Raw genomic sequence first — 13992 nt, forward strand, 5'->3', positions numbered from 1 at the left:
ATTTAAGTCAGTCTTACTATAAAACACCAAAAGATATCCGTATTAACTGTTCACATTATATCTTGTTTAAAAGTCCAGGTAAACGAGAAAATGATATGATTTGTAATGAACAAAATATTACCCCTAAATCTTTTGCTAATGCAACAAATCAAAAATATGATTTCTTATATATTGACAAACCAAGGAAGTTTTTAAGAAAAAACTTTACTGGTAATATATAATAATTATATAATGGGAGTTTTTAATAATATAGAACAAATAAGTGAACCTGACAGTATAAGTAAAGTTAAATTTGATATTGATTTAAGTGATTATGCTACTAAAAAACAATTCAAAAAACTTAAAAAGGAAACGGAATCATATCTTCATAGAAATAAGGAACTTGATAACACAATGAACAGAGCATTAGATATGGGAGGTAATGAAATAATCAACCTAGGAGATCCAGATAAACCCAACGATGCAGTTTCAAAACGATTTGTGTTTAAAAAAATTCAAAGTGTAATAAATGACTATGATCTTGAAGATGTTAAAAGTATAAAACAAACACTAGAAGCAGAAGTAAAGAATATTGAAGAATTAACAAAAGATTTTAAAAAGAATTCATTATTAATAGTTCAATTACAAGATAAAATTGAAAAAGAAATGAAAGCTATGGTTGATTCTATTAAAGAACTTGAAGAGAAATCTAATTTGACAGATGACAACATAAAAAAAGTATTTAGAACTAATTTTTAAAAGTTATACACTCAAGTTCAAGAATTAAAAGATACTATGATTAAACATGAAGAACTAAAAGACAAGATTATTGAAGCTGAGAAAAAGTTACAAAATATGTATCAGTTAGAAATCAGAACAGAAATAAATAAACTAAATACTGAAACTGAAAATAAGCATAAAGATTTATTAGAATTAATTTCAAATAAACTTGCAGAATATAAATCTGAACTGGAAAAGGCAGCTTCACAAAGAGGTGATGATCATGACACAGCATTAGATAACCTTAAAGAAGAGCTCAATTCTAAAATAGATGACTTTAAAAAACAAATTCGAATTTGGATTAGTACTGTTGATACACGTCACAATTTAAAGTATGCAGAATAAAATAATATTACAAAAAAATTACAAGAAGATATGACGCAGCTTAATGCTAAAGTTGAAGAACATAAAAATGAACTGGACTTTGTAGTTGAAAAATCAGTTAAACAAGGAGAGTTAATTACTGCTAATACTGAAGCAATTAACATAATTAATGATCAGCTAGAAAATTTTAAGAAACAACTTGTAGATATGATTAATAATGTTGATGCACGTCACAATATAAAGTACGCAGACTTAAGTAAACTTACAGGTTTATTACAAAAAGATATTAATGAATTTAATGATCAAATTAAAAAAATAATAACTGATCTTGACTCTGTAGTTGAAATATCAGCTAAACAAGGAGAATCAATTACTGCTAATACTCAAGTAATTACTGCTAATACTAAAGCAATAACCACTAATGTCGAAGAAATTTCTACTAATACCCAAGAATTTAAAAAAGTAAAAAATGCTTTTCTAAAACAAGAAACACAATTAGCTAGAACAAAGAATACTGTTGACAATCTATCTGCTTCTGAAGTTGCCACAACAAAACGACTTGATGATTTAGCTGAAATAATTCTTAAACTTAAAAAGAAAGACAAAAAAATAAAAGAAGAATTGGAAAAAGAAATAGAAAAAGTAAAACATGAAGTGTTTCTTTTTGAATATAACAGTTTTTATGAAACAGATCCAAGGTTTAAATACGGTTTTTATGAATACGTAAAAATGAAAAAGTATTTTAACCGTCATGGTATCTGGATAAATTCAACATATGAAGATATGGCCGGTCTGAACTATTTAAATGCATTTCAATTAAGACCTGGAATTATTGTAGATTTTAAAGATTTTATACAAATAAACCAACAACATAAAGTGGCTGTACCAGATGTGCTTTTGAGGGGTGTGTTTGTGGTCGAAAAAACCGGAATTTATATTATAGATATTAAGATTTTATTAGCGGGGGTCGGGTTTAAAGCTGAACCGAGTAAAAGTCATAAAAGCCCAATATCGCAGTTTATATTTAGGTGGTGGAATGATGGTGATGATCTATTTCTTAGTATATTTGCCGGTAATAGTGTAAATATAGCAGCCGAGGACTTTGACATTGGATCGGACAAAACAATATCTATGTATAAGAAAAGAATTAAAGTTTATCTAAAACAAGGGGCAATGTTTGACATTCATCCTTATGACAATTCAACATCTACAGAAATAAATTTTACGCTTTTGACGGATAGTTACATCAGATTCTACATATCGGATGAATATGTATCTTATGATGGAAACAAACTTTTGAGTTAATCTTTAGTTTTTATTAATTACTGTGTTTTTATTTAACTGGAATAATTAATATAATGTGAATATTTAATAATATAAATGAAAAAGTAAGTAAAATAGAAAAACAAATAGAAAGACAATTAATAAGAAAACCTCCATTGTTTTTAACATGTTATACCCAAGATACTGATAGTGGATTATTTCAATGGAAAACTGTAAATGCTAGTCCTGGTTTAGTTCAAAATGGTAATAATGTAACAATTAAAGACAGTTGCATCTTAATTATTCTTGTTGATGCAATTAAATTAGATAAAGGAGAAGCTAAATTACAATTAAAAAATAAAGAAAATGTAATTCTTCAAAGTTATAATGTAAAAAATAATAGAAAAAATGAATCTATTTCTATTAATTATGCTAATGAATTTAAAATAAATGATGTTATTTATATTAATTCTTTAAACGTTATGAATATTCAGTTAACAATTTATGGTTCTATAATTTAAGAGTTAATTTAAGAATAAGCTAATGTATCAATACCATTATCAAGAATATATCTTTTATCGTCATAACATGATAAAGATGTTTTATTTATAACATAACTGGAAAGATTATGCTTATCAGAACGAATAACTTTAAAGGTGTGATTAGTTTGGGTTGAATTAAACAAAATATCTTTGTAATTTTTATGAACTATTGTTTTCTTAACAACAAGTTTTTTAATTCCTTTACATTTTTTAATGTTAACTTCGTTTTCTAATAAATATGAATACATTTTACTTTTTAATCCGACAAATTCAACAATGGGAATGCCGGCAGCTTCGTCTTTAAATTTTCCAATTACTTTTTTATTATTGTCGAAATTAAATTTTGAATTACTATCAAAATCACTATTATCAAATAAATCTTTGTCCTTATAAAAATCCTCATATGCATCTTTGGTTTTTATTTCATAACATAATGAATCAGTGTCAGTGAATAGTAATTTACAATTACCCTCGTACTTTTCCTTAATGTAATTATAATGAAAATCATACATTAAATATTTTGATAAATCTAGAATGCACATTCCAACATAACAAGGTCTGTTTAATAACAAACTTTCTTTTATTCTATGAATACCAAACAATTTTTTCAGGAGCTAAAGGATAATCGTTGTGGGTTTTATGTAATTCTTTTGGATATTCAAGATCACATTCAACTATAAAGTTAGTTTTACCTTTTGCAATTAATTTCTTAAATTGTTTTTCGGATATAAATTTAAAGTTTCCAGAGGGCAAAGGTTGACACATAGCCCAACCGTAAAGGTTATTGGCGTCAAGGTACATAATGTATTTACTTTCTTCTTTTGGATTATAATCTTTCATATATTTATTGTTTGCTTTACTGTATCTGTTTGAAATATAACTTATTCCTCCTCTCAGTCCCTTTTCAATAAAAAGATACATATCAATATCAGTTATTAAATCTAACTTAATTCCAGTCATTTTTAACATTGCATCCCAAGCTAAACCAGGGCTACTAAAATAATGACAAGGATCTAATTTGTAGTACTCTAAACATAATTTTCTAAAATTTTCGAATACATCAGCTAAAAGTAATACGTCAGTTTTTAAATATAGATCATGATATTCTCCCATTGTTTTAATTTTAAATTTATTCCAAACATTTTTAGCATGTTCATATTCGTTGTCAGAAGTAGTGGAGGGCATCTCTATAGACCACATTTTTTCTTCTTTGGCTATATAAAGCCGCCATCTTGGATTGGGAGGAGTCAATTTTCGGTATGGGGCTCATTTGAACGAAATGACGTCACCGCCATTTTAGTTTTATGTAGATATTGGAAAGTAATGAAAAGAAAGCAAATACTACTACTCTGTTCATCTTTTATTTTTGTACAAATAAAATTTTAAAATACATTATAATATATATATAACTCAATATCCATACGGGTAAGATTTTACATCCATCTCTCACTCTCTTATCAAACACAATCCTATGTTTTTTCTTTTGCGTCATCGTTAAAAGTCTAGCTTGGTCACGGTCTCGGCATATTTTTTGAGAATCTGTCACCATCACAACCTGATTCGATGGGCCAATAATCATGTCCTTAATTGTTTCAAAATTTATTGACATTTGATTTTTGAAATTCAGAGTGATGCCTTTTATTTTGCAGTGTGTTTGTTTACCAGACTCATCAGGATTTCAATTGATACCCATAACTTTTTGGTCCACTAGCCACAAATGTTTTGATATGGTTTCCTTGTATTTCGTCCGTAAGATCACCTAAATAATCGCCTAAGGAAGGCATCCAATCTCCTACTTTTGACGTAAATACAACAGAATCGGTATCCGCGTACAACGCTCGGGTCCTAGCTTTTCTAAGTAAGAGTATAATTTGAGTCTAGCTTGAGCTGTTGTATAGGCTGCAATGACCACGTTGGTTTTCCCAGTGGCTCTACAAATTCATCCTTATATTTCCAACGAATCTCTACCATTTCATTAGACACAAAGTTTACAGCCGTTACTTCTTCTCTATCACTCGTTAGTTTTTCAAAGTATAGGGCTGGTTCATCAATGAACTCCACTTGATTTTTGTTTAATTTCTGACCAAATTTTCCCCAGAATGAATTGAGCATAAGTTTAGCTAAAGCGCGCATTCCCGGGTTTTTCTCTATATTACTGTAATCAAGTAGGACCCCTCTTTTTCATAATATTGTTCAATATACGTTTGTTTTTGCTCTTCTGTCTTACACCATTTTGGCCAACCACTTTTCTCCTGTTTGACTTTAAGAAATGTGTTTACATATTCAGTGAAGAGACCCCCTTCTTTAGCAACAGGATCATATTGAGAGATGTTTTCGAAATGCCAGACTTCATAAATGCAATCCAAAGTGTATCCCTTATCAATGGCCTTTTTAACTTCGTCTGTTACCCAGGTGCCTATAAAAGCTCTTTCTTCGTTCGTATGCAAACATTTAGTCTGTTGATACGATTCAGCGCATATTTTGCACAGAGAGAATAGCAACTTTCCGTTCATTTTACAAGGCAGGACAGGTATAAATAAGTCTCGCGGTGGGATAACTTTACACTTGATTAACCCTTCATATTTGTCAATCTCCGCGAAATTTTCTGTAATTATTCTCGGGTGACCCAGTGGAATTTTTCCTGTCTTATTGATAAAAGGGTAGAGGGATGTTACATCATAATAGTCGATAGTTTCTTCCTCATTTGCTTCTTTGTAAAGTGTAAATGCTTCTGTTCGACCCCGAAAAAAGCTTCTCTAGGTTGTAAGGGTGTTACCATATCAAGCTGTTCTATAAATGTCCTCATTGCATTGTTTTCTTTTAATTCTTTTCAAATTCAGACTCCCAGATAGATACGTAGGTGTAGCCAAGCTCTTCTATATATTTTTGTTTTGTCAAAGTATTTTGATATAGCTCCCCCATGGTTAGTTTTATTGACAGGGTTTACCGTTGAACTTGAATAGAGTTTCGGATTACCATGCCAGAAGTCGCCGTGGAACTCTAATACGACTTTCTGGTCTCCTGTTTCATAATAACCATCTACCCTGTAAGGTCCAATTACCCTTTCCCCCCCCATTTCTAGCATGTTGTATCCTAATACCCAGAGCATAAGACTGGTATTTCACCCATTGTAAAGCTTTTATAGATTGAACCTGTTCGGGATTGTAACCATGTGTAGGAATGATACCAATCGTGTTTTCTTTGAGAAAATTTGTTCTAAAGACTGTTTGACAAGCGGAGGCAATGGTAATGTTCTTCTTAAATGGATCAACTTGGGTAACTTTGAGGAAGTCAGCTCTAAATTTGAGACAACATCGTCTTAAGATATCCACATCTGACCGACAATACTTCAATATTTCCTTTGAAAATCAAACGGTGTGTGTATATTGGCTTCGTACCACTCCATAAAAACTCTTCTCGAATCGGGTTTCATTCCATCTGGGTTGTAATATTTCATATTCGGTAAATGATTAAGTACAGTAGTTTGATTCTCTTGTCGGTTAAAGAGATGGGGGAAGTAACCTTTAGATAATTCAGAAAATCCAAACATGGCTGGCAGTTTTGAAAGAGCCATTGGCAAAAAGTTAATGGAATCAATCATTTTGATTTTACAACTAGGAACTATCAAGGACATGATTTTGGCACCATTAGGTATCACAGTCGGAACGATGGCATTTTTGTACAAATATTGGAGAATGGGGTAAGAGTCATAACCTTGGAAATTGTGACATATGACGGTAGCATCGACATTTTCTTCAGAAAACAGCCAACTACAAATGTATCGATAGTATTCAGTCCCGAAAATATAAGTTCATTTTTTCCACACAACTCACACTCACTTTTTTCACCCAACTCTCTATCCATGCATACAGTACATACTTTATGGACCACACATAAATTCGGTACATGTTCAAAGGCACCGCACTTTGACCTTTTACAATGTATACATTTCCCATCTACTCCACTCTCATAACCTTTCTCACATTGAACAATATCTTGCTGTCGACTTTCCCAAAATCAAAAAATATATATGTATCAACGTTCTTTTCATCGTCATTTATCGTTAATTGTTCATCTTGGTTTAAATCTTCAGGTTGCATGTAGCACTGGTGTCCCTCTTCAAAGAAGTCTTACACAGTTCACAGTATTTTGAACCGCATATATAGGTTTTTCACTCATATTTTTATTTATTGTTTTTCCACAGTCTTCACATCTGATGTAAGTGAGGCACGTTGAATTTCCTTTCGCTGTTGCTTTTTGGTGAAGATCAAAGCACTCTTGTCCTCGAAACAATCGATTGCATATCTCGCAATGGATCCATTTTTCTTCACTCGGGCTATGTATTTTCTTACAGTTGTGACACGCATTGTTACACGAATGTTTTTCCTTATGGTCATATCCTTTCCGCATATTGTACAGTAATAATTTCTGGATAAGAAGGCTGGCATACTGGTAATTATATCGTAATGATTGTTACTGTAGTAGAGATAGATTTTCTTTTCAGCATCTGGTCCAGCGTAGATAATACCGTTAAAATGGTCAGCCGACACGATGTTTATCTGGTATCCACACAGAGCCTTTTGAAACTTCTTGATTTCATCAATACCACAAGGTCCTAGGAACACACCGGCATTTTTATGTAACCTTTCTGCCAATTGCTTTTGTATTTCACGTCCCTGTCTGATGCTGTTCCATTTTTCATGTTGGTCTAATTTAGCTTTGGCCGTAATAAGGGCTCTCGCACAGCATAAGTCATCGTCATTCTGGATACGTATGAAACATCGTTTTTCTTTCAATGTTTTCTCTAAGTTAACATAATGGCATTTTTCCTGCTTCCCCCATTTGCCATATTCACATGTATGACGTCAAACATTAACCCTTCGTCAATGGTAAAATCTTCATTTGATTGTAATACTCTCTCCACTTCACCCATAAAACGCTCTGTAGTCAGTTCGGGTATGCGTAAAAACGGTATAACGATAGGGTAATCCAATGTAGGACTCTGGATTACCAATCTGATCAGGTCTTCTGGCTTAGCTCCCCTGGTCAAGTCTTCAAAAATGGCATTAAACAGTCGCTCGAGTGTCGCCGACACATCATATGTCACCTCTAGATCTTTAAAAGTCACTTTGTAAGTAAGGATGTCGTTTTAAATTTTCCATGCGCTGTTCATTGATTTTCGTAATATTGTAAAATTCTTTAGGATCGTCGTTTTTCTTCAAGCGTTTTATAGGTATGTCATCATTTTCCGCTGATCTCTTCAACCCCCCACCCATCTGATGTTTCTCCATCTGATGACGTTTGAGGTTATCATAGCGTGTAAACGGTTGGCTACAAACTGTACATTGTAGATTATTGGTTATCGTATGCTTCTTTTTATGTCTGTCTAAGTTTACTTTTCGGTTAAATGTTTTTCCACACGTATCACAACTAAACATTCTCCAGTGATTTTCTGTCCTCCTGTGTTGAAGTAATTGACTCAGCTTTGGAAAATTACTCCCGCATTCGTTACAATTGTAAACCATGTCTGTTCTCTCTGATGTCCTGTGTCAGAATGAGAATATAGTATATCACACTCTTTCTTACGTATTTTCAGAATCGCAGCTAGCTCCTGATTGGTTTATAATATGCACGTGGTCACGTGTCTATTCTCTATGTAATGAGTCTTCTGACAATGCTAAGACTTCTTATTGTTTCAATTAGTTGGCAAACGAATCTGACGAATTTTTAAATTGTATATGGTCACGTGCTTATTCAGTCGACGTCCAGAAACAAAATGAAGATTTAATGTAATAAACTTGTTCTTACGCAGTTTCAATATCAATACATGCTTTCGATAGTTCAGCCTATTCAAGTCATGAAAATAAATGTTAAATGTTTTAAGCCTAGCTATTCTTACGCGCTTTCAATATTAATACGAGCTTCTGATTGGTTAATATTTTCAAAATAATAGAATTGAAAGAATGTGTAGAATTGAAACAACGCATTAACTAGAGCTTCCCATGTTAGATATTGAGCCGACATCTAACCTCTCTCTCACCTAAAACACGTACATCAAGGACTCAGTACTACAGATCGAGAGGTGGCATGGCCCTAGTTAGCGTTGCTTCAGTTCATTATCGTCACGGAAGAGCTGACTTTCCTAGTACAAGCTAGCCGTGACACTCAAATTCTTGTACTAAGCTGGTCTTAATGACATCCTAGTTTCAGCTCCAGCCACTTTGTATACTAGTTAAATATGATCATATATCAAATATGAAATGTAATAAAAGATATTAACTTGTTCTATCAGTTAAAACTACGTGTTCTCTTCTGCATCTTACCGTCAAAGGACAGTCAGTAATCATAGTCTGAATAATTATCAGAGCGTAAAATATTTTGACCGGCTTAAACCTGTACACCATGCTTTAGCGTACAAATATGATGATTTTACATAGCGCAGTATACGATTAATTAATATAATTATAGAAATGATTATAGTATTATATCATTAATTTCTTTAATAAACCTGATACGAAATAAAATAGAAATACTAAATTATTCATACAACGTACCAGTGATGCGCACGGGTCCCGGATAAATTCACCTAATGAATTAAACTGTAGATGGTTGATCATATATATCGTTCCATTACCTACAGCCAATCAGAATGCAATATTTTGACAAGCGGTAACACGGATCGATTTTTCCAATACTCAGGTAAACCACGGGGAAAGGTTAACATTGTTCCGCTAATTTGTAATGGAGTACGTTCTATAATTTCAGTCGTGTATAGTTGTAAGCATCCATCTTTCTTAAGTATATTAACGGATTTAAAAAGCGATATCCTTTGTTTATAGAAATACTGATGTTTTTAACCACATTTTTAATGTAGTACAGATACACTGTCTCAAAAATTCATACTTAGTCAGTGTGATTTACTAGTTAGATATAGTGTCAATATAAATGTAATAAAACATTATCTTATTCTATCAGTTTAAACGCGATGTTTCTCTCTATAACGTACGGTCAATGATATTAAACATTAATCAGCCAGTAAATAGCTACTAGTGTGACTAATTATTAGAGCGTAGAATTTTTGACAGGTTAAGACCTGTATCGCTTTACGTCTACTTCACGCTATAGTATTCATATGTATTGATTTTAAAAAGCGCTGTTTACGCTTTATAAAAACGACATAAACCTAATTATAGAAATGATTATAGCAAAATGTCATTAATATCTTTAATAAACCTGATACGAAAATCAAATAGAAATACGTAGTCCAATTTCTCATACGGCATAACAATCTTGATGTGCACTCTCTCAAATCTGATTTCCAAATGCGCTTAACTAGCTGGACGCCAGATAGTATATTAACAGTTCACTACCTATCGGATGACAGCCAATCAGGGAGAAGCACTTTGACAAGCGGTAACACGGATCTATTTTTTCCAATACTAAGATAAACAACGAGCTGTAAAGCTTAATTAATATTGCAGTGATACAATCAAACGCTATAGTGTTAAATCTACTGACAGTTTTGTTTTGAAGTTAATGATTTCAAACGATATAAATACTGAGATAACATTATAATAACAATCGGTATTGTCTAGCAAACCTGTCGTAATATTGCGTAGATATATTCTCAACCGTTCATATAGTTTCAGTGTGACGCGTTCACCCCAGCAAAAGTGCTGAAGTGTATCGAGGGCTATAATCAAGTACAACTGCGAAATCCACTCAAACAAGACTGAACTTGTCCGCACGCTAATGAAGTAAACATCGGATATACATATTGCCACTGAATGAGGAAATCTGATACTCGCTGTATTTTTATAATTCAAAGCGCGGACGTAATAGAACGCATGTCACGTGATTGAAATATAATGCGTTAATTTGTGTTTATTTAACTAATTAAATGGATGGTTTTAACCTGACCATTCAGACTTTATTTTTTTTTTTGTCGATGTCTGTCGAAGATGTATGGAAATATGCGTATTGTAAAATGTATTAGCGGTATATTGGTTATTACGGATATGTTTTTTATGAAAATCATCTCACGTTTTCTCCGTAAAATATATTTTCGCTATAGATTTTTGATGTATGTAAAGAATGAATCACTATTTCAATGGCCGTTTAAAGTAGAAAGTGTAATGTGAAATATTTTCTGAAAAACGAATACAAATTTAACGATTACTTTATTACAGTGTCTTTGGCATTTAAAATTTCAGAATTTTTCATAGGATCCGTTTACGTTTTTGTCAATGCTGTTTAAAAAAATGTAAAAGCTGTGAGTATGTAAAAGCGAACAGCACGGATCCTGACCAGACTGCGCAGATAACGTAAACGGACCCTACGGAAAATTACATGTTAACGTGCAAAAAGAGAATCACCTTTGACAAATATCTAAACGGCTGTAACACTTTTTAAAACAGCTTTTACATTTTTTTAAACAGCATTGACGAAAACGTAAACGGACCCTACGGAAAATTACATGTTAACGTGCAAAAAGCGAATCATCTTTGACAAATATCTAAACGGCTGTAACACTTTTTAAAACAGCTTTTACATTTTTTTTAAACAGCATTGACAAAAACGTAAACGGACCCTACGGAAAATTACATGTTAACGTGCAAAAAGCGAATCACCTTTGACAAATATCTAAACGGCTGTAACATTTTTTAAAACAGCTTTTACATTTTTTTTAAACGGCATTGACAAAAACGTAAACGGACCCTACGGAAAATTACATGTTAACGTGCAAAAAGCGAATCACTTTTGACAAATATCTAAACGGCTGTAACATTTTTTAAAACAGCTTTTACATTTTTTTAAACAGCATTGACAAAAACGTAAACGGATCCTATGAAAAATTCTGAAATTTTAAATGCCAAAGACACTGTAATAAAGTAATCGTTAAATTTGTATTCGCTTTTCAGAAAATATTTCACATTACACTTTCTACTTTAAACGGCCATTGAAATAGTGATTCATTCTTTACATACATCAAAAATCTATAGCGAAAATATATTTTACGGAGAAAACGTGAGATGATTTTCATAAAAAACATATCCGTAATAACCAATATACCGCTAATACATTTTACAATACGCATATTTCCATACATCTTCGACAGACATCGACAAAAAAAAAATAAAGTCTGAATGGTCAGGTTAAAACCATCCATTTAATTAGTTAAATAAACACAAATTAACGCATTATATTTCAATCACGTGACATGCGTTCTATTACGTCCGCGCTTTGAATTATAAAAATACAGCGAGTATCAGATTTCCTCATTCAGTGGCAATATGTATATCCGATGTTTACTTCATTAGCGTGCGGACAAGTTCAGTCTTGTTTGAGTGGATTTCGCAGTTGTACTTGATTATAGCCCTCGATACACTTCAGCACTTTTGCTGGGGTGAACGCGTCACACTGAAACTATATGAACGGTTGAGAGTATATCTACGCAATATTACGACAGGTTTGCTAGACAATACCGATTGTTATTATAATGTTATCTCAGTATTTATATCGTTTGAAATCATTAACTTCAAAACAAAACTGTCAGTAGATTTAACACTATAGCGTTTGATTGTATCACTGCAATATTAATTAAGCTTTACAGCTCTTTGTTTATCTTAGTATTGGAAAAAATAGATCCGTGTTACCGCTTGTCAAAGTGCTTCTCCCTGATTGGCTGTCATCCGATAGGTAGTGAACTGTTAATATACTATCTGGCGTCCAGCTAGTTAAGCGCATTTGGAAATCAGATTTGAGAGAGTGCACATCAAGATTTCTATGCCGTATGAGAAATTGGACTACGTATTTCTATTTGATTTTCGTATCAGGTTTATTAAAGATATTAATGACATTTTGCTATAATCATTTCTATAATTAGGTTTATGTCGTTTTTATAAAGCGTAAACAGCGCTTTTTAAAATCAATACATATGAATACTATAGCGTGAAGTAGACGTAAAGCGATACAGGTCTTAACCTGTCAAAAATTCTACGCTCTAATAATTAGTCACACTAGTAGTTATTTACTGGCTGATTAATGTTTAATATCATTGACCGTACGTTATAGAGAGAACACATCGCGTTAAACTGATAGAATAAGATAATGTTTTATTACATTTTATATTGACACTATATCTAACTAGTAAATCACACTGACTAAGTATGAATTTTTGAGACAGTGTATCTGTACTACATTAAAAATGTGGTTAAAAACATCAGTATTTCTATAAACAAAGGATATCGCTTTTTAAATCCGTTAATATACTTAAGAAAGATGGATGCTTACAACTATACACGACTGAAATTATAGAACGTACTCCATTACAAATTAGCGGAACAATGTTAACCTTTCCCCGTGGTTTACCTGAGTATTGGAAAAATCGATCCGTGTTACCGCTTGTCAAAATATTGCATTCTGATTGACTGTAGGTAATGGAACGATATATATGATCAACCATCTACAGTTTAATTCATTAGGTGAATTTATCCGGGACCCGTGCGCATCACTGGTACGTTGTATGAATAATTTAGTATTTCTATTTTATTTCGTATCAGGTTTATTAAAGAAATTAATGATATAATACTATAATCATTTCTATAATTATATTAATTAATCGTATACTGCGCTATGTAAAATCATCATATTTGTACGCTAAAGCATGGTGTACAGGTTTAAGCCGGTCAAAATATTTTACGCTCTGATAATTATTCAGACTATGATTACTGACTGTCCTTTGACGGTAAGATGCAGAAGAGAACACGTAGTTTTTAACTGATAGAACAAGTTAATATCTTTTATTACATTTCATATTTGATATATGATCATATTTAACTAGTATACAAAGTGGCTGGAGCTGAAACTAGGATGTCATTAAGACCAGCTTAGTACAAGAATTTGAGTGTCACGGCTAGCTTGTACTAGGAAAGTCAGCTCTTCCGTGACGATAATGAACTGAAGCAACGCTAACTAGGGCCATGCCACCTCTCGGTCTGTAGTACTGAGTCCTTGATGTACGTGTTTTAGGTGAGAGAGAGGTTAGATGTCGGCTCAATATCTAACATGGGAAGCTCTAGTTAATGCGTTGTTTCAATTCTAC

General features: G+C 32.5%; 2 protein-coding genes across 8 annotated transcripts in view; both read right to left on the reverse strand.

The window, feature by feature from the left end:
* Window positions 1-13992, reverse strand: part of LOC123566083 (ankyrin-1-like) — a 228079-nt gene that overhangs the window by 192093 nt on the left and 21994 nt on the right. The gene's annotated exons all lie outside the window — the stretch shown is intronic.
* On the reverse strand, window positions 7076-8413 carry LOC123565262 (zinc finger protein 107-like). The gene is made up of 2 exons (XM_053549188.1): window positions 8017-8413; window positions 7076-7692 (listed from the first exon to the last, which is right to left on the reverse strand). The coding sequence occupies exons 1-2, from the start codon at window positions 8411-8413 to the stop codon at window positions 7076-7078; spliced, it is 1014 nt and encodes a 337-aa protein (XP_053405163.1).

This window comes from Mercenaria mercenaria, chromosome 8, assembly GCF_021730395.1.
Source record: "Mercenaria mercenaria strain notata chromosome 8, MADL_Memer_1, whole genome shotgun sequence".
Lineage (NCBI taxonomy): Eukaryota > Metazoa > Mollusca > Bivalvia > Venerida > Veneridae > Mercenaria > Mercenaria mercenaria.